Consider the following 22,727-nt stretch of genomic DNA (forward strand, 5'->3'; position numbering starts at 1 on the left):
TGTGTGTGTGTGTGTGTGTGTGTGTGTGTGTGTGTGTGTGTGTGTGTGTGTGTGTGCGCGCGCGCGAATTCCAACGGCGATAAATTCCGCGACTTTTTAACAGGTGTTTTTTTTTTTTCTTAAAAATTTTTTTTATAATTTATTTATTTTTTATTTTGCCAACAGGAAGTAATTGCCACCATGCTGACAGAAATATTCGAATTGTCTAAAATTTCAACACATGTTTTCCAATGAAAGTGCATTATCAAGAACGGTTTATTCCTGGTTAAGCGTATAACAGACTAAAATAGGTATTTCATACCTCAACTCACTGTGCCACATAAAAAATGATATCCAACATGTACCTGTTGATGTGTTCATGCTGTTTTCGTATTTTGGTTTGATTGTTCCCAAGATCTATTGACTATTGACTACATCTATGCAATTTTGGGGGAAAAAAATCCGCACATGACTATGTTCTGTATTTAATTCATATTTGCCCTCAGAGGCATGTTGCAATGATTAAGAAACGATTCACAAAATGTGTACGGCGATCACAACATGGTTTCAAACGTTTGCATACACATTAACGGTCGTTTTTTTTAAATGTTAGAAATGAAAAGAAAGATGAATGATGATGAAAGAAAGTTACATTGCAAAATGAACTCTTATTGGATTCATCTGCATTCGTATGTTCCTATGATTCTCTTATAATATATATATATATATATATATCTATCTATATCTATCTATCTATCTATCTATCTATATATATATATATATATATATATATATATCATACAAAGTAATCTTAAAACCGTGTTGCATATCCTGGGTGACAATCTTGGAATGAAATTCGATTCGACTCGGATTCGGATTTTGACAATGCAGTGGATATCCACTCTGTCATGTGTCTACAAACAGATAATGACGGTGCTGAACTCTACACTTCTGTCGTGAATCAGGCCTGCTACATCTGCAGACCTACTGAAAATTATATATATATACTTTTCCAAATTTACCAATCAAGTGAATGAACTGGACACTATGTAAGCATTCTTGTAGACTTCTTTCGATCCACTGGACAAGCAAGCAACAAAAAGTCTGGCTAGGCAATGACTAAGGTTTAGAAAACGAATGGGCTTGGAATGTGTAATTCGAGACACAAATACCAGTACAGCAGGTTGGAGGTTTCGGAGAAGTTTGCACCCATAATGCTGATTAGATACAGACATACCATAATCGTTCTTGTATTCATCCATCCAAAATTTACAGCTGTCGGAGCATGCGGTATGAGTGTAGTCGTCCAGTATTCCTGGAACATTACGTGATTAAAAAAAAAAAATTACTGCACTTGAAAAACAAGGAGATGTAGAAGGATGGATATTGTCATTGGTTAACTTTAAAATTCACAAAAGTAAAGCTTGAATAATGTTCTCAACATCATGCTGCTTAAGGTCCTCTAACGACCAGGGAATAAACACACACATATGCTGGCACACAGCAAACACACAAGCACACACAATTACACATAATGCGCACGCGCGCACACGTGCACGAGCGCGTGCAGACAGACAGACACACACACACACACACACACACACACACACACACACACACACACACATACACGGAGTTGCACTATTGCTCATCCACCGCTTTTATAGATCCACAGAGAGAACTCCAAACTCTAAAAGAAAGGAAAATCAATGTGGCTAGACCATCTCTGGGGGCAAAACGTCAGATAACCAATGAAAACTGGATTTGCTCTCGCTTAAAAAGTAAAAAACAGAAAGAGAAAACGCAAAATCCGTGCAATTCGTGTTCCAGATCTCAATTACCCTAGAACTGAACTTAGCTGACAAGGCTGAGTCGTTTGGCTGCAGACGAGTTTATCACTTTGTCCGAAGAACTTCCATCTTGCTGCTCAACAAGTCAACTAAAGATGCCTGAATTAACCATGGTGTCGCCCTCGCCCTCGCGCCTTCGCTCGAAAACCAGAAGATTGTCCAGTATGACGGGATATAGCTCGGACGTCACGCAAAGTTTTTGGGGTAAGCTTGGAAAAATAAGTACCCATATCACTAATTTTGGTAGTTTTTCCATCGATGGCACACGTGGAATCATAATTATGTAGCGTGCTATATCAAACCTAAATCAGAACCGTTTTATCAAGTATTTGACATTCGGTGTACGAGTACATATTCACGACATTATGAAAGAAAACTGTATTTGCATGTTATTTGTTGCTGTTCATTTTAGGCAATAGATACGTTGTCTGGTTTGCAAACAAACCTGTTAAAATATGGAAAGATTGGTAGGTGTTGGGGGTGAGAGTTAGAAACGTCAGTTTGTCTTTGTAGATAGTAGAATCCCACTTTTCGAATCCCGCTCTCGCCCGTTCTACCAAGTCTGACAGGAAAACCAAACTGAGCGTCTAGTCATTCGGATGAGACGATTCACCGATGTCCCACTGAAAAAGAACCAATGGCAACGAGAGTGTTTTCTGTAGAAGAAACTTACTATGATGGGTACACAAATATATGCATGCACTGAAGGCATAAGCGTGTTGGGTTATGCTGCTGGTGAGGCATCTGCTTAGCAGATGTGGTGTAGCGTATATGCATTAGTCCGAACGCAGTTAGGCGTCCTTGAGAAAATGAAACTGAAACAAAGTAGATTTATCAGATTTTAGATGAGTTAACGCAATTTTAATTCATTTTATGGCAGTTTGCCTATATAGTTGATCAAGTCATGCTACAGTTTCGAGGACGGCGAGGTGATAATTCTCAGTACAGTGTGTTCAGTGTCACGATTGTGACAGGTGACTTGCAATAGTGATCCTGTTAGAAATACATAGCCTGTAAACTAAGAAATGTATCTTGATGCACCGTGATTTTGAAATGTTAATTGATGCATGTTTTCAGGCAATATCACCCCCCCCCACCCCCAGCCCCCTACTATTTCTCTCTGACGGTGGACTGAAAGTCCACACCTTGTGAATACTACCCATTACATCTGGAGGGGAAAAAATTGTGGGTATTGCCGAATGATGTAGACTTTTTAAAGTTTGACCTTTACATTACGTCACGAGTGAACCAGGTTGCGCTTATGAAACGGCTTCAGAATAGGTTAAGATGCTGATTATTCCATAGTTTAAAACTTGGTTAGAAAAACGATTTTTTTTCAGGGGCAAAGGGGACATATAGGGACATTGGTAGAGGGTGGGGGATAAACAAGTGGGACAATGAGAGGGAGGGGGGAGGGGGGACACATTACCAGTGAATGTGAAATTGCGCGAATGTGCATATGCTTTACCGAAGTAGTTCCTTTTCTCTAACCTCTCATCTTAGAAAAAAAGAGAAAAAAATGTCGGTCTTTAGACAAGAGAATAAAAACTGCCATAAAAATGACTCGTATTGCATTGGTATTTTCTTTTTCTTTGTAAAGCGATATTAAGTTCTGTACATGTGTATAATGATAATTACATGGAAGGGAAGGAAGTTTGCGCGTCTGAGGTTAGCGTGGAAAGTATACATTATTTGAAAATAAGAAAAAAAGTGACATCAGTAAAATAACTAGGTCTTATGCAGATAAGCTCAATGCTGGAAAAAAGCCTATACCCATTTAATATAAAACATAGGTTTGGAGGAAGACTCGTCATTTTCAGTCACTGGTAAATTAACCATTCGCAAAATTCTGTTTATACATGTCTCCACTATCGATACTGTTCAACTATAAACTTGTTTACATTGGATGAGAACAGTGATACAAGAAGCCATTCCTACAAGTTTCAGTAAAAACTTCCAGATTTGCACATTTCTTTACTAACAGAGTAACAAATGTCTGGAATAATTTGTCACAAGACGTTTCCGCAGGAACAGTGAGTACATTTAAAAAATATCTTGATATTCATTTACAAATTTTAAATACAAAACTCTCATTTACATAATGATTTTTCAAGCATTGCACACTCAATTTGAAAAATGCACCAGACATATGTGGGGACTTTTTCTTCCCCACTGATATATGATATGAAACAAAAGATACGAACATCAGCTGCTTGATGTGAACACAGTGCTGCACGGATGACGTGTAAACGCGCTGACCATTTTCTTTTAATGTGTAAGGCGTCAACTGTGCTCGCACGCATCTTGTTACACGGTGCGCGAAATACTTGCGACGCGTGACAACTGTCCTGTCGGCAACTTTGGACAGTGTGTGGTGTGTCACAAAATCACGTGCAACTGCTTATCAAGGAACCTTGTGCCATCGGAACTCAATCCCTGGGGAACTCCGCTCTTAATATAAGTATTTTATTGTGAAACCCTACTTAACTTTATCCTAAATTCAGAAACTGATTTTAACGGCTATTTTCCTGCATTAGTGAAACGAGGTTTGGGTATCAAATGTTGCCCATTTTTAGTGGTTTTCAACTCAAGTGATATTGTACACAATTTTGATATGGATCCAGTCGTTTAACTAACGGGCAGTCATCTTCCCAGGACTGGTAAAAATCATGTGCAGTGAAACGTCCATTCAGTTTGAGAAAAAAAAAAGGAAAAGAAAATAAGGCAGCATGAGACGAAATGTTGGTTCTTCATGATATGGGTTATTTTGCGTCCAGTTATGCCTAATTCTTCATTAGAAGGGTCGGGTCGAATACACGCACCATGTCATTTCTCATGTGCCTGCATTGCAAACCGCACGAAAAATTAAATGTATCCAACTTTGATAATAAAACGACATTACCGTATACATATTTTCAAAATGATAATGCTAAAAATATTTGATAGTAATAATAATGATAATAACAGTAACATAAATACGTCTTTGTTCGCGATGGACTTCAATAATTTTGTACCAGACCAACCGTTGGCTACCCTCCATGATCCCCTCAACCCTTCAGTTTTGAAGTTGGATGCCTACACGAGGGAACTGACACCGATTTCTCCTCTCTTCCTCCCCATAGCTAGCGTCCTCCCTTTCCACTTCCTTCCTCCCTTCCTTAATGACTTCGTACTTTTCTTTCTTTTTACTTTCTGTTAAAACTGCTGACCCTGTGCAATCAAGAGAATATGGAGACTATGAGAATGACATGGACACGCCATGCAAAGATAGAAATGTAACACTCGCACAGTCCTTCACTGGACACCAGAAGGCAGACGCAAGGTGGCCAAGGGACACCTGTTGCAGAACAGTCGGAAGGAGAACTTGAAGACCATGACGCTCACTCGGGGTTCCACTGATCGGACTGGTCCCAAAACAGACCAGAGTGGCGGTTCTTTGTTGCTGCTGCCAAGTATGCCAGATGGCCAAACGGGCGGTAAGTTTCTTTTGTTTGTCTTTGTGTCAAGCTGACACCACTTTACTTCTGTACAGCGATCGAGCTGTCGGAGGAAAACGCGGAGGTGGAATGGAGCATCCGGGAGGACGAGGAGGGCACAGAAGATCGGGACTTCATGGTCCACCAGCTGAAGGTTAAACTGGTAAGGACGCTTCGTTGGAACGTTGTCATTTTTCAGTTCTTGTTTTGATTAACTATATGTTGAAAATACGCTTGGTTCTCCGTCCTGTTGTCAAACATACAAAATTTGTGGGTTTTTTTTTTTTCAACCTGGGAAAGGAATACCATTACTGCAAAAAGCAAACTCAAGATTGCTGTTTACTGATTGCCGTTGGAGTGGTCCAGTGGATAGGGACCCGCAATAGAGCGTGAGTCCGGTTCGGTTCACTTGAGCTCTGGGATTTTTCAACGAGAGTAAATTTTGAGTTGTAAGGCGTGGTGCGAGTCGTTCGGGTTGGACGATACACGTTCTTCGTGCAGCATTCACTCGATCAGTGCCCGTGGACCGAACCCACGGGAAGACTTGTACCTGGCAGAAATGTGAAGGAAAATCAAACCGATATCATACATGCATCAAGAAATGAACTGGCGCTTCACTGTGGTGACACGTTCTTCGTGGAATGAACGGACTGGATTTCACACAGTGAGCAATGAAAATGCGGTACAATTTTCACGCAGGATTAATGTATTTTCCATCCGATACACTGACACACGTTGCTAACCTATTTCCACCCGACAAACTGGTACGCATTCCGCACTTGTCTACACTATAGATTAACATTGTTTACCCATTTCCACACGATAGACTGACTGAAACACATTGTTTACCTATTTCCACCCGATAGTTTGAAACCCACACGCTGAATAACTACTTCCACCCGATAGACTGACTGAAACACACATTGCTTCCTTATTTCCACCCGATAGACTGATACACATTCCTTACACTAATAGACTAACATTGCTTACCTATTTCCACCCGATAGACTGATTTGAAACACACACTGCTTACCCATTTCCACCTGAATGACTAATACACAACGTTGCTTACGTGTTTCCACCCGACAAACACCCACTCCCTCATGCCATTCCAACCTTCTGCTCCCACGCCCACACCCATCCCCCGGCCCATGTCGTTTCCATGCCGTCGCCGAAGACAGGGATTGAGCGCCAGCATGGAAATGACTGTGCACAGATCGCCACTAAACCGGGGGAGGGTTTTTCACCTGCTTGCAGGCCACCCTGGGTCCAGGCCTGGAGAAGAACGAGGAGCACGTGGTGGAAGTGGAGACCCAAGACATGAACCAGAAGGTCATGAAGATCCCCATCGTCAACATGGTGGCGGGCGTTCACGGCATGGTGAGTAGTTCCCTTTGTGTGTGGGGATTGCGACTTGTAGGGGGTAGGGGTGAGGGTTGTGAGTTCGAGCTAGGTGCCGTGAGGGTGTGTGTGTGTGTGTGTGTGTGTGTGTGTGTGTGTGTGTGTGTGTGTGTGTGTGTGTGTGTGTGAACGAGGACAGTTTTAATACATGCGAGTGTATATAGATATATAGATATATAGATGTGTGTGTGTGTGTGTGTGTGTGTGTGTGTGTGTGTGTGTGTGTTTATATATATGTGTATGTGTAAAGCACAAAAAAGCTGATTTATTTAGACATGTATAGAAATCGGCAGTGAAAGGTAGGTAGTGGGATTGTTGTATGTACAGACGGGCAGATCATCATTGTTGACTTGTGGTGGTGTTCAACAGGTGAATCTGGACCTGGAGTTCAGCGACAACTACAAGGTGACGTTCCGGCTGACGGCAGGATCGGGGCCTGTCTACCTGTCGGGATGCGTCCTGCAACGTAAGGCTTTTCTTTTCTTTCTTTGTTGCTGGAGTGCAGAGGTGGTTTAGTGGTAAACGCGGCGTCCGCCCAGGAAGCCAGGGAATGCGAGGGATCGAACCCCACACCCCACACCAAACCAGTATTTCCCCCTTCCCCCTCCCTCCATTAGACCTTGAGTTGTGGTCTGGACGCTAGTTATTCGGATGAAACGATAAACTGAGGTCCCGTGTGTAAAAATTCACTTTGCGCGTGTAAAAGAATCCACGGCAGTAAAATGAGGGGTAGTCCTGGGCAAGTCTGTGGGAAAATCAAGTTTGGTATGAAAACAGACATGCTGGCGGCCGGGGAAACGAGATGATTAGTGTTGGACTTGAGCGACGTGCTCTCTCAGGGGAGAGCAGCCCGGTTTTTTCAGAGAAATGTTGTGACAAGAGTAATACAATGCAATGCAATAGAGCCTCGCCGGCCACTCACGGCACTCTGTTGAAGCTGGGATGGAAAGGGTGAAATTCGCTGAACTGCGTAAAACGGTATTTGCTAAAAACACAATATACGCTGAACTGCGTAAGAAGGTATTTGCTAAAAACAATAATTCCCAGATCCATTATGTTTTTGGTGACATACACAGATGTACCGCTGACATGTTTTTTTTATCCCCTTGCAATGAATGTTCTTTTCACTCAACATTTATTTTACGACCATTTCATAGAATTTTCACACACCAGGTTTGAGCGTTCAAGAGAGTAGTTTTCACATTACAATGATACACATTTTTGTTAGAAATATATATTTTATTGTATATTTAACAGCAAAGAAGTTTACATTTTGAATGAGAATGAAATCTTTTATGTGAAATCTTTGTTTAATTTTCTTCGATTGTTCCTTCCGACATTGCCTTTGCGCACGTTGTGAGCTTGGGGAATGTCTGCCCCGTGCTTCGGCAAAAGTGAAAAGATTGACACTTGAATCCAGATCTTGGTCATCACATTTAAGTGACAGCAACCACGCAAATATACATTTGAATGTGTGTGCGATAAAGGAAAATTGTACGTATCCATTCATCAGTTGTTAGTCATGGGAATGCTTGCGGCTCAACTGCTTGAGAAAACTAACCACGCATTCGGTGCTACGTTCCAGAATTCCCAGAAACTGATAACACTTCGCAAGACGAGTCGTTGTACACGGAAACGGAAACGACAGCGACCGATGAAAACGGAGACTCGGAAGACCTTGGCGAGGAAGAGGAAGACGAAGAAGAGGAGGAAGAGGAGGAAGAAGAGGAGGAAGACAGCAAGATCAAAGGCAAAGGGGTGAAGAGGAAGACCAGCCCAAGGAAAAACTCCAAATCCAAGGTAGGTTTTCAAAACTTTTTTTGTGGTGTCCTTCTGCATTCTAAATCTCTGTTAAAGACAAAGCATTTTTCAGCACTCTTACCACTGAAGCATCTATCAGCACTATTGACCAAAAAGCGTCCTATGGTGTAAGGAAACCGATTTTAACACTTCGAAACGACAGTTAAGTGACACATGTACAGTCTGCTAAGCTTATTACATGTATGGTCTCTTAAGTTTATCACACTGTTTGAGTGCTTGCATGAAACTTACTTCTCAGTACACCATTTGGTTTTATTTGAACACGAAATTCAAGGACAGAAGACATCAGAATGAGCAGCGGACGGAGAAGGGAAGATTGGGAAAAGATGGCAGGACTTGCATGAAATGATTTAAATGAAATGAAATAAGCTTGATTTGCACAAAGGCTCAATAAAAATGTCCGTTACAGGTTTGTTTTTGCTGCACACTTACACATACAAAATACAGACAGAAACAAGAAGGTACTAATGCGTGTCCGGTCTTCCTCTGATACTCGACATCTCAGGATACCTCACGTCAGAAGTAAGACCTATGGACACAGATCGTTTTCTTTTCAATCGCCAAAGACGTGGAACAAGCTTCCTGATAACCTCCGTTATTCTGATTCCCTCGCATCTTTTAAATCTCGTCTCAAAACTCACCTTTTCCCTCAGCAATAAGTTCAATTGTGGCAGGTCCACTTCCTTTGCGTTAGCTGTGCTTGACTATGTGTGTATACATATGTATGTGTACATAACTACATGCATGTATATGAATGTGTATTGTGTGTGCGTGTGTTTATGTAAGTTTGTGCCTGCCTATGTGTGCGTATGTGTTAGGGTAGGTGTTAGATACACATGTATGTTAAAATGTATGTATGCAGAGTGTGTGCGTGTGTGTGTGTGCGCGCGCGCGCGTGTGTGTGTGTAGTCACATTTTGGTGTGTGTATGTAACATAGATATGTTTTGTTAACAAAAGCGTTTTTGTAAAGCACCTAGAGCAGATTTCTGGATAGTGTGCTATATAAGTATCCATTATTATCATTATTAATTTTATGGGCGCATAAAGAATTACACACCATAGTTCGTGCTTTAACATCGTCATCAACCTACGAAAAACACGGAAAAAATTCTGAACAAGGAAGAGCACACACGCACGCATACACGTTCATCTTACGATCCAGTTGTGTGGAAGGGAACTGCAGTTCGCACATCTGTCCAAGATACGCAAGTGGTGAATAGACCTCTCTTGCAGTTGGCAAGTTATTGGTAGCTTGATTTCTTTTTTTTAATTACTGGTAGTATGACTGGTGATCATCCACCAAATGCCCAAACTACTCATCATTAGCTGTGGTTTTTGCGTGTGTCTTTTTCTCAGTGCACTCCATTATTCCCCCACGTCCAATTTTCTCCATAGCCATTGTATGGGCAGGTAATTTTGTGTGCTGAAACTAATGCTTAGCTTACGTGTTCACAGCTCCTCAGCAGTGAATAACAAAGTAACAAGTTGGCAGCAAAGACTTAATGAATACTTACGTGTCCAAATCTCATTGCAGTGAATAGACAAAGATAAGTTGGCAGCAACGACTTGTCCTGCTTTTTCTTTTGGCTGTTAGCAGAGAAGCAAGTTGGAAGCCAAGGAGGAGAGCGAGGAGGAAGAAAGTGAAGAGGTGAGTCGCCTTTTCCCTGCCTCGCCTCGACTCGCGTCAACATCGCCAGACTCGGTTCCACACTCCCTTTTTATCTTGATTTTATTTCCTTCCACCATGCATCACATGTTACTTATTGTACACCTACCACAAAACACTCTGTACCACAAAATATTCTCACAAAGAAACCACAAAAATTGATAAAGGTACATATTCTTGTTCTATACACCCCCACCCCCTCCCCCAAGAAGTTTGGTAGTGACGTGATTTTGGTTTGAGACTCCATGGTGGGGCTGTTATTTACTTTTTATCGTGTATCCTGACAACAAATCGGTAAGCAAGTGTGCTTCAGATTACCCAGTGCTGCAGAAATGTGATGGTGTTAGTGTGCAGCGACTGTTGAAGCGGTACTGCAGACAAGGTGATGACAGAACAAAGGTATTGGCATCCCTCATTTTAAGATAGAATGCGACAATACAAAGGTACTACTAAGACTCCGCAAATTCATGAACATTTGCCATTTGCTTATTTTCATGAAAGAATGTTATCTTTTACTTTACCTTCATGAAAACGTTTTTGGTTGTTTGAAACCCTCCTTGCTTCCAACAGAGGCAAAATGTGTTTGGAATATTGAAAACTTGAACCGGTGCTACAAAAAGTGATAATGTAAGCAAACTAATCGGACGAAACGTTTCACACTAACCTTGTTTCACCAGCCTGCTTCAGACTTGCTAAAAACAACCACCAAAAACAAGTGAAATATATTTCTGGTGCTTACGTTACATGTACGTTGCAGAGAATCCTGAATTGCACAATGATTGTTTACAGGTGAAACAAATATTTTGGTTTGTGAAGATTAGCAGACTTGATGTAAACTCACCATTTCATTTCATTTTGAATCCAGTTGATGCACTCCTGGTGCATGGAAATATAGTTTATAGTGGAAAGTTTTGATAATCGGGGGATGTTGGTGTAAAATTGCTGTTTGACAAAACTAGCACTGTAATCGCCTTCATAAAATCTGAAGTTGTGCCGGAAAACAAGCTTGTATCATGTCCCTGTGCCACTGTTTTTTTTTGCAGGAAGACGAAGAGGATGACGAGGAGGAAATGGACACCGGGTGAGACATTCTTTGGGTGACATGGATTTTGTTTTCGTGTGTGTATTATGCATTGATTGAATCGTATAGACAGAAGCACGTACCGCACGCAAAACCATTGCAGACTTAAGTTCATGGGAATTCGTACTCCAAACAGTGTGGATGTATTCGGTGGAATGTATTTTACATTTTCATCACGCTATGACCCATGACAGGATATATTAGCACTTTTAAAAAACGATAACTCACAAGAATAATTTCCCGCCATTTAAAAACTTGTTTGCTTAATTAAATAACTATTCAAATAGCTTCGTATTTTCATTGGCTTGTCATTGTATCTCAGCTGTTAGTTTTATTTTTATTTTTTTTTTTACTAAAGAATGGGCAATGATTTTCTGAAAAGTAAGCAATGCTTTTAAGTCGTTGGCCATTGCTGTAAGTTTTCCCACACCGTTCGGATTCTGTATCTTAAATGTGTTGCTTTCAGCCTGTGATTTTTGACTTTGTCTTGTGATAAGACTGCAACAAATAAAATCCTTTGTATCTTATTACTGGGTAATAGCGTGTAGTAATGTGTGTGTGTGGTATAATTGATCTTTATTCTGGATTGACGTTCCTGCATTTGTTGCAGGACCACCAGGAAGAAGAAAGGAACGGTAAGTCGCCAAATATTCACTACTTTGTGTGCTGACCAGTTTTTCTTCCAAGTTGTCATATGAGCCACAGGGAACGATATTTATAATGATTTAATTTAATAAGTACTCGTTATATATATATATATACACACAAATATATATATATATATATATATATATATATATATATATATATATATATACAATTTCAAACAAGTTCCCAGACAGGATATAAAAAAAAGCAAAAAAATAACAGTACTTGAAACAAGTCTGTAGGAAATTGACGTTCGGTTGCCAGCTTTGCCTGTGCAAGGACGTAGAGTGTGAGAACTTTGGTTACACAACCTCGTCACCAGCTTTGTCAATATTGCAGTTCCCTGCTTAATTGTATCAGCTTGTGTGTGTGCCACCCCCATTGCTTACCCGTACCCCTTCCCCTGCGCCCTACGCGTTGCCTTTGGTTCTTTCAGTTCTAAACAGATTTCGCACATCGACAGTTTCTTTGTGCTGGGATTTTCCTTTTTTATCCGTCTGTCTACCCCCATTTTCTTTGGTTCCCTTCTGTCCTCTTGTCATGAAATTCTGCAGTCGTTGGACAAACGGGAATAGTGTGTGAATCCACACTTGAACTGAACGATGACCTGAAGCCACAGGAACTGAACACGCACACCACCATGTATTTAGGTTGTGCTCCAAGAGATGGAGTTTGAGAGGTCGGGCTTTCAAGAAAACCATCGCTGGCCAGTTTTAGTATATTATCATGGCGTTAATTTGCCATGATGCTTGATTTATTACTGTGTTTTTAGATGGGTAGGTCTGAAACGTTATCACACTCGAAATTGCGAACGATTGAACTATTATAAGAATTTTAAAAAAATGTACGCCACGATATCTTTTTTGCCCCGCCAACATTTCCCCACATGCAAGACGGTTTACCACAGTTGTCGGTCAGTGGCCATTAGAAGAGGGGAGAGAGGCCGGCGATTAACTCCTCGTTAGTTCTGAGTGCCTGCTCACAGAAGCGAACCCCGAACAGTTCCTTGATAAACTACACCCTACCCTGGCCACTCCCATAGCGCCTCGTCTCGCTGATTAGACGCTGTGTTGTCGTCGCCAGCTGCAGGCAGAGAGACATTGTTCCGGAGGGACAGGTCTCCAAAAAGACCTCGCCTGGACGTCCGTGAGAGGCGACAAGAAAAGACGAGAAGAGCGGTGTTGTGGAGCAAACAAGCAGATAGCCACCAGGCTTCTACATTAATTGCTCGTTTATCACATTGGGGGTGGATGGAAGCGGTGCGAGGGGGTGCGGGTGGTGTGCTTTTGTCTCCCCTCATGTTCGGCTTGCTGCAAGGCGTGTGCACACCGCGGACAGTAAGGTCGTGACCAGACTGCCCTCCGTTCACCCCCCACCCAACACCACCCCGTCCCCCACTCGCTGCAAAGATCGGCAGACCGTGCAAAACGTGGGGGCACCATTGGGGATGATGTCTTGGTTTTAGATAGTGTTTTTTCTCTTTCGAATACACCAGTTAAAAGACATGACAAGAAAATCTCATGGAATGTCCTGTCCTGATAAACGTTTTTAGTGACATGCCTTTGCAACTAGAACTGGAAACAAAACCCCTGACTATTGTCATATTTTTTTCCAACGAAACAAGATAGTATGTGGTGCCGTCTTCACACAATTTTTCTATTCGGACGCAGCGGAATTTTGTATTTGAAACCGTTGTCCAGTGGACACATGAGCTTAATGCGCGTTACAGGCGATAGTCCAGTCCTGTTCTGCTTAGCAATAAAGAGTTAAAAATGAGTTTTTAGTTAAGCAGTGCCTCCTATTTCTGGAAAATTTGTAATATAGACAGGATGACTACATGTAACTTACGTTGTCTGATAGGCCGGTCTCCTCTAGTCTTTTCTTCACATATCAGTTTCCTTTATTTACTTACCATTCATTGACACGTTTTAGGATAATAATTTATAGTTTTGAAAATCATGCTTGAGTTAACCATAATAAACTAAATCCAAATTCTAAAGACGTGACCAAACATGGCTACATAATTCATATTCGATCACTCGTACATAGCTCATGTATGACATTTTATGCACAATGAAAATTTTTCAACGGAAATATTTATCAGGATGGAATGATTAAATCATAGCCGCACTACTTAATTTCTTATGGTTTAAACACCATGCCAGACGAAAGGGTGATCGTTTGTCATACCTACCCCCGCGTGTACTGGCACTCAAAACCGGACTCTTCAAAATCTTAGACACGGCTATCCGAAAGCAGATGATTCTTCGCAAAGAAAAGAAGAAAAAAGTACGAAAGATCTTTTTAAATACTGAAAAATGGTCTTTGCTTGTAGCAAGGTGGATAGCTCATTGGCCAGGAAAGCTGAAGCTAACTGGACGCCATACTGACAATCGTATCCGGCTGTCAGTCCATTGAGAAGTCGTCTAACTGGTGGTAGTTTATGAACTGTAACCGTATATCTTCGATGAAATCGTATTATGCTTGCACCAACGACATGCCAAATGTTGTCTTGATTGATATCTGCCAATGGTTTATTTACCAAAGTTATTACTGGAAAACAGTGCAGTGACACGTTGCGCAAACTTTCTGTGGAGGCACACACAGGAATGTCAGATCAACGAACGCCGCGAGCACGTGAAGCAGTCATCGCAGACAGCTGAGCGCTCGGCTACAAATATGGAAGTTACGCCTTTGCGCGAAACTGACACGAGGAGCAAAATGGCTGATTGAACACTTCCGCTGGCTTCAGTTAGCAAAGGGGCTCAAAGACGGCGTTCGCTATCCACCTATTTTTAGAGCAGTAGCAAAACACCCGTATTTGCTAGTACTGTAACACATTTGAGACGCGGGTAGTTTCGGGATAAAGTCCTCAAGTGTTGAAAAGATGTACCAGTCACTTTCACAGAAAAGATATGTGCCTTCAGGCTCGCCTTGCGTGAAAAATAAATCCATTTTTAAGAAATGAATGATTAAATATGTCGTTCAATCATTAAAGTAATCGCCTGTATGCCACAAATCACTCGGATGATCTTTGGAGCTGAAAGGGGTTGGGGGTGAGGGTGTTTAGGAGGGAAAAACCGTCACAGTAGGTTGAAGGTTAAAGGTCCCATAGGTTTTCACGGTCATCGCGGCGGTTATTTCGTGTTCGCTGTCCAGGGCTCGGCATAGAAAAGACGGGGCCCAGTCCTCTACTTCCGCCGCTTTGAACCTCACCCCGACCGAAATCGGGTACTCATTCACACCTGCTGGTGGGAGTGAGGACGATCGGCGTAAAGTGTCTTTCCCACGGACACAGCACGATGCCAGAATGGGGCCTCGAACCCTGATCACAGAACACTGGGTCCAAAGTCCAGCGCCTAACCGACTGTGCCACGGCGCAAAACGATCACAGTGTTATGTCTGTGCATAAACAAAATCGATCGAATGTTGGAAACGCTAATTCCACCTTCCCTCCTCTCCCTCCCACTCTCCACCCAATTCCGCTTCTACACCCAGTATACCCCTTCCGCCCCCAGTATACCCCTTCCGCCCCCAGTATACCCCTTCCGCCCCCAATATACCCCTTCCGCCCCCAGTATACCCCTTCCGCCCCCAATATACCCCTTCCGCCCCCAGTATACCCCTTCCGCCCCCAGTGTACCCCTTCCGCCCCCAATATACCCCTTCCGCCCTCAGTATACCCCTTCCGCCCCCAGTATACCCCTTCCGCCCCCAATATACCCCTTCCACCCCCAGTATACCCCTTCCACCCCCAGTATACCCCTTCCACCCCCAGTATACCCCTTCCGCCCCCAGTATACCCCTTCCATCCCTAATGTACCCCTTCCACCCCCACTATACCCCTTTCGACCCCAATATACCCCTCCCGCCCCCAATACCGCTTCCACCCACAATATACCCCTTCCACCTCCAATATACCCCATCCACCTCCAATCCCTTTTCCGCCAACCCCTACACCCAGCAGCCTGCCCACCCCCCACCATCCCCCCCCCCCCCCCACCGCCCTCCTCACCCCCCACAAAGGGCGGTGAGTGTCAGTGTTGACGGATTCCTGGCGCTGTCACGTTCCGATAAGGGCAGATCATGACAGTGTTCCCAGCCGTCGCCCCCCCATGGTTGAGGGTCACGGGGCAGCTCTCCTGTCAGGAGGTGAAGCGGCTTTGTCTGCCGCTGCTGGGGAGCAGAGCTGGAGAGGAGGAGCGCGTGGGGAGGACTCGCGACAAGAAGGGACTTGGGCCACACAGGTGGTGGTGAAGTCTCCAAAGTTTTTGTTTTTGTTTTTGAACGCGATTTTCTCCTTTTTGGGTGTTCTCAAGTCTTGAAGAGTGGACGTGTGGCTTCGTCTTGTTAAATAAATGTGATGTAGTGTCAGGGTAGGCATTCGTGGTCTGATCAGCGCGTTTGGCTTTATTCGAAGGTCAGGTATCCGCTCCCTTTGTGTAGCGTATACGGATCAGTCCGCACGCTTTGACATAACCTTCAAACCAACTGTAGTTTAATAGGGTGGAGAAGGTGGGTGGATGGGTCATAAGTCAGCTTTTGCGAAGTCGGCTCGTCTGAAAACGGCGGTAGTATGATTTTCTCTTTGGTTGAAAATGTCGATATTCTACACCGATAGGTTACCTCCTTAACTTGGAGCAGTAGCCAAATGGTTAGAGCATCTGACTTGTGAAGCGGTGAATCCCGGTTTGGAATCACAGTGACGATCGGGAATTACGCTGCCCCACTCTTCCACAATACCTTGAGTGGGTGGTCTGGGTGCTAGTCGTTCGGATAACATGAGGTCCTGTGTGTGCAGCATGAGCTAAGCACACGTAAGAAACAAAACAAAAAAAACAACGAAAAAAAACCAAACCCAAACCAAGCAAAAAACAAAACAAAACACAACAACAACAACAACAACAAAACCCACGGGAACAGCACTCACGATTCACGAGGCTCAATGCCCCATTTTATCAATTTATACCTTAATTCGTGTTTCAAAGTATTCTTCAGATTCAGAGGCAGGGGAAAAGAAGGGGAGAGAAAAAGGAAAAAAAAAAAAAAACACAAAAAAACAAAAACAACAAAAAAAAAAAAAAAAACACTACGAGCAGGCAGACTTGCTATGGCCGTCATGGGGAGCGAAGTGTGGTCGCACCTCCCAGCTCTTACACGTGTCGAGGGGACGGGGATTATCACTGTCAGTCACACCTGGTGAAGGCGGGTTCTGGCTTTAGGGCACAGTGGGGTACCGCTCTAGCTTCTACAGGTCCTCCTGACCTCCGAACTATGAATTACTTCGTCGTTCAGTGTGACAGGCATCGCAGGCAAGGGTTCATTCGCACGTTTGTGTTTGATCCCCGTTTCGCTTTTGTTGGTCGTGGTTGCGATTTGTTTTTCTTTCGTGGTGGTGGTGGTTTCTTCGAGTAAGTTGAAGTATCGCTGAATGTCTTAAATGTGGATCAGTTGAAAAGCTTGTAGACTATTCCAAAAAGAAATAGACTGATTGGGGGAAAAAAAACAAACCCGAAAAACTGGCTCGGTTCATTTGGGAGACCAACATTCCCCAACCAACTTTTATTTTTGAAATGTTGTATTCCAGTACACCCCTCCCTCACCCCCACGCCTTCCTGTCCATTCCAAAACACTTCCTTTGTACATATTAACTATACTGAAGTGGGGCGTGTGAAGATACAGAATTAGTCCTTCACCCATTGTGTAATATATTCATTCACCCATTGTATTACCCTAATTGATAGTTGCATAGATTATTTGAAAGCCCATAAGCAATCAGTTTTTAATGTTTTAGTCTGTAGAGTCAAAACTCAGAACATGACATCAACATGTTAAATGGTTAGCACAAGCAGCATGTTGTCTCGTGTTGGTGTCTTCTTCGTGGAACCTGGAACGGCGCTTAGCCGGTGTTTTGTGGTGTCTAACAAATTGTTCTCCCGCTTGTATCTTTGAGTGAAACCAGACGCCGCAGCTGGTAAGAGTAAACACTTCTGAGCAAAAACCATTCCCATCCTGTTCGCAAAATCCATTCGGTGTGAAACTTGCAAGCATCCGTTTTCCAGCCATGTAGTCACTGGAGCTCTCGTGGAAGAGAAGAGAGAAGACCGATGTTCCAGTTATCTCTGCTGTCAAGCCTTGGGATTGGCGTTGACTATTCAGATGTTTGGGAGGAAAACGAGGGATTAGAGGGGATTGGCGACACCTCCCTAGGGGCTGTCCTCTGTCCGGGATTATCACAACGCTCATCTGGGTCATCGGGGCTGCGTGTTTTGCAGCTCGCAGTCAGTGTCCATGTTCACGGCCTTTGTGCCCGGAAAGCTTTTGATAAGTTAAGCCAAGGTGTGTGGTGGAGGGCAGGGGCAGGGAGGAAATAGAAACTGTTCCCAAGACAAGACAAAGCAAGACAAGACAAGACGAGACGTGTTTATTATTTCAGGAAACCCCGTGGGAGCACATGACAGTGCTGGGCATACCGACACGGGAGTATGCTGGAAAGCGCCTATCTGTGCCTTCGTCACTAGACACTAAGGGAAAGAGCATTATCAGAAAGGCAGATTTCAACGTGTGGGGACCTCTGGTGGCTGGTTGGATATACCTGTCAAAAGAGGGCACATCGATTTGAGGACACGTAACTGGCGTAACTGCACAAGACTTATCACGGCTTCAGGAAACGTTGGTAAATGGACATAGTTTTTTTTAAGGTACTGCGTGACCTCACGGAGTAGTCTTTTGGTTGAGGTGAAAAATTGAGATCGCGTGTGCAGCTTGAACTAAGCGCATGGAAAAGAAGTCACGGCAACTAAACGGTTGCACCTTGAGAAAAAATCTGAAAAAAAAATTACATTGGGATAAGTAAAACAATACACCTGCAGAAAAAAAAGAAAATGGTAGCACTGTATTGTGGCAACGTGCTCTCCCCATGGAGAGCAGCCCGAATTTCACACAGAAACGAGTTGACAATACATTTTTTGGAGGTGAGCACCTGTATAATACATATCAATTACTTGGACAGATTGGTATAGATCGTACCGCTTGCGCCTGATGCAAGCGGCTCAACATGGGTTTGTTTTGGGAAAATCATCGAATCCGTTTTTATTTTTTGGGGGGGTGTGCGATGGCGGTGGGGTGGGGGTGTGTGTGTGTGTGGAGGGTTTGGGGAGAGGGGGCGGCATACAGAGTAACACACGGACGTTTTCCTCGCGGCAGGTGAACTGGAGATGGTGGTGTCAATCCTTTAATTGCTCGCACGTCAGGTCGTGTCGGTCCTCTAATTGACTGTACACAGACGCTGGATGTTTAATGTATGACTTGTAGTCCTGTTGACCTCTTCAACTGGGTAAGGACGGCCTTTGGCTGGTTTGAATTGCACATGGAGACTATGGGACTGGACTTTAGAGTAACGGCCCTGTGAAACAGAAACCTTCCAAGTTGTGGGAAAACCAGGGATGGATTCAGTGGGGTCGCGTTTCGGTCGAATGAAGCCTGCTTTTACTTTAGTCTCCTGTTTAACATATTCGGTTAAACGTTCAGTTTTATTGGAAAAAAAGTTAGCAAGAATTCTGAAAGTACGAATTCTGAAAGATACTACAGGTGACAGAATAGTATGTTCCATTCTCTCCTAAACCAGCTCGGTCTTTGTGCTTGAATACTGCACTCACACGCGCGCCCGCGCCTACACACACACACACACACACACACACACACACACACACACACACACACACACACACACACACACACACACACACACACACACACACACACACACACACACACACACACACACACACACACACACACACACACACACACACACACACACACACACACACACACACACACACACACACACACACACACACACACACACACACACACACACACACACACACACACACACACACACACACACACACACACACACACACACACACACACACACACACACACACACACACACACACACACACACACACACACACACACACACACACACACACACACACACACACACACACACACACACACACACACACACACACACACACACACACACACACACACACACACACACACACACACACACACACACACACACACACACACACACACACACACACACACACACACACACACACACACACACACACACACACACACACACACACACACACACACACACACACACACACACACACACACACACACACACACACACACACACACACACACACACACACACACACACACACACACACACACACACACACACACACACACACACACACACACACACACACACACACACACACACACACACACACACACACACACACACACACACACACACACACACACACACACACACACACACACACACACACACCAGCCTCCCACAGTCACGGACTAAAACATTTCGGGATCATCAAAACCAAGGATATGTTTTTAGACCCATGTTACCTTATCCAGTGTCTCCGATTTTGAGTTCATTCAGTTCTACACTGGCAAAAGTCACCAGGACAATAGTTGGAGCACTGGAACGCGCTTTCCCGTATCTGTACTGAAATTGCTTCACATCTTTTAACACTTCAGTTTATGTCAGTTTCACAATGCTTGTCACATCCGACAAAGCGTACGACAAATTCATACTTCGGGGTTATTTCATCTTCACATACAATTGCTTGGGAGACATTGACCTTTCTAGTTTCACGAACAGCAGCCTGGTACCGATAAATTCTGGAAAAGCTCTCCTAGTCATTGTTCTTGACCATTTGATCGTCGTGGTCAGGACATGAATTCGCTGAATTCTAGGTATTCCAAGGGCTATGAAGGAAAACAAAAAAGCAACAATACCTGGATTATATAATTTTCTGAGGATGGAAGCGTTCCACCGAAAAGTATGAGAAAGTATGAATCTTTCATAACAAAAGAATAACCTTATAAGATGTATGCTAAGAAGTGCATTAGACTTCCCGAACATTAACAAAAAAAAAAAAAAAAAAAAAAAAAAAAAAAGGCCCCTAGAAGGCCGGATAACTTTCGGGTTTCTTTGTGTTTATGTGCAGTACTTGTCAATCTGCAAAAATCTACTGGCAATGAAATTGTACGTGAATGTAAGTGGAATACTTTCAAAGATGTTTGTTACGGGATATATTTGCTTTTAACTTGACCTTTGCAGGGGCTTTGGGTGTCAGGGATTTGTTCTGTTTCGATTGCTGTGAGTCTTTGGTCTTAGCTGTCGGCTGTAGGACTATGGACCGGAGCATTGTCTGGTCACTGATACGTGAGCTCGCATACTGACAGAAGTGATAAACAAGTTTTTGGGTCTTCGTTTTGTGAATGTTTCGATGTTCGAGGGGGCGAGTTTTGAAAGTGTCCATACTCATAATATAAATGTAACATTGGTTCGCGCGCAGAGCACGTCACACGCAAATTTACATGCATATATATATACTTAAAGGCACACGCACGCACATCTACATGACACACATACACACGCTTGCACACACCATCCCTTCCCCTCCCGCTCCTCACACATAACACTGTATTCAATGTTTCTGGCTGGGGTTGAAGTGTTGTTTCCACATTCCTCTCCCCCACTCCCCCCGCCGAGACTTGGCAGTTACATTTCTACCGTTTTTATTCCTTGCCCCCTTCACCCTACTCCCTAAATGGTCCCCTGCTTTTTGTCAGCCTCGTGACCAGGGTTGCCGACAGGAGGCTGGGCACTGACAGCACGGGCTGGTGACAGTGATCTGGTCCAGGTGACGGCCTTGTCATGTCTGGCCTGCCACTGCACACATCCAGACCCGCTTTGGGGTGGGGAAAGGGGTGGTAGTGGTGGGTTGGGTGGCTGGGAAGATTCGGGAAGTCAGCCTTGAAGGCAGGCACCTGGCCCTGCGCGCGCGCGCCCCCCCATATGCACACACACGTGCATAAACGCACGCACTCACACGCACTCAATCGATTCTTGGGTGTTGATGGTCTTTCACAACGTTGGACGTTTAATTCAGTGTTCGTTGTTCAGGGTTCGAGGCCCCCGTTTCGGCATGGTGTTTTGGGGAGACATTTACTCCCACCCAGGTGCGAATGGGTAACTTTGAGTTCAGGTTAAAAGGGCGGATCAACAGTATTAGGCCCCGCCTTCAAATGCCAAGTCCTAGACAGTGGATACGAATTAGATCCGTCCCGATGACCGTAAAATGTTATGGGTATCTTTAGTATTTAACCTGTTACTCGTAATCAAGCGACCTTTTTGTTTTCGGTAAGCAGCAGTCGTACAACTTAAGCGGTGCCAGCTTTCAATGGGTATTTTATGTACAATGTACTGACAGTTTTAAGCGTCGCGCACTTTCGATTACCATTCAGTGGTGGTCATGAGCAGTGACTTTTAGTGTGTGACTCGATACCGGATGTGTGTGTGTGTGTTGTCTGAGCGATATGTCGTGCATTTCAAGGCCTCACTCTTTCCCCATTTAACTCTCCTCCGGCACCCAACTGTCTCCCCCACCCCGGCAGCTTCTCAACAGCCCCAACCCCACCCCTCTCAAACCGTCCACACCCCCACCTCTTGTTTACGGAACCTTGTGGTACCCCACGCCCTCATACACCACAGTTCAACTATCCCGTCCTCCGCCAGGAATAGAATGACCTTGATACCTGAACTCCGTGACCCACTTCGCTTCGCACTTAGATCGATGTGTGTCAAGAGATGGGGATTTACGGTCGTGGCTTTAATATTGCGGGGAAAGGTCACGGGTGCCTTGCAGCATGGGATGGTCGTCTTGATCTTCACCACTTCACT

General features: G+C 43.9%; 1 protein-coding gene across 4 annotated transcripts in view; it reads left to right on the forward strand.

The window, feature by feature from the left end:
• The first annotated feature begins 1,880 nt into the window (after positions 1-1,880).
• LOC143279495 (uncharacterized) overlaps positions 1,881-22,727 on the forward strand; it is a 34,289-nt gene continuing 13,442 nt past the window's right edge. Inside the window, exons 1-8 of one of the 4 annotated variants that reach the window (XM_076583542.1) lie at positions 1,881-2,033; positions 5,362-5,468; positions 6,563-6,685; positions 7,076-7,172; positions 8,292-8,506; positions 10,123-10,230; positions 11,238-11,275; positions 11,886-11,910. In XM_076583542.1, coding sequence (XP_076439657.1) covers positions 1,925-2,033; positions 5,362-5,468; positions 6,563-6,685; positions 7,076-7,172; positions 8,292-8,506; positions 10,123-10,230; positions 11,238-11,275; positions 11,886-11,910 — 822 coding nt within the window. In that variant the 5' untranslated portion in view covers positions 1,881-1,924. The remainder of the gene's footprint in view (positions 2,034-5,361; positions 5,469-6,562; positions 6,686-7,075; positions 7,173-8,291; positions 8,507-10,122; positions 10,231-11,237; positions 11,276-11,885; positions 11,911-22,727) is intronic. The other 3 variants (XM_076583544.1, XM_076583543.1, XM_076583545.1) reach the window with 3 other exon arrangements.

Source organism: Babylonia areolata, chromosome 2 (assembly GCF_041734735.1).
Source record: "Babylonia areolata isolate BAREFJ2019XMU chromosome 2, ASM4173473v1, whole genome shotgun sequence".
In the NCBI taxonomy this organism is placed as follows: Eukaryota; Metazoa; Mollusca; class Gastropoda; order Neogastropoda; family Buccinidae; genus Babylonia; species Babylonia areolata.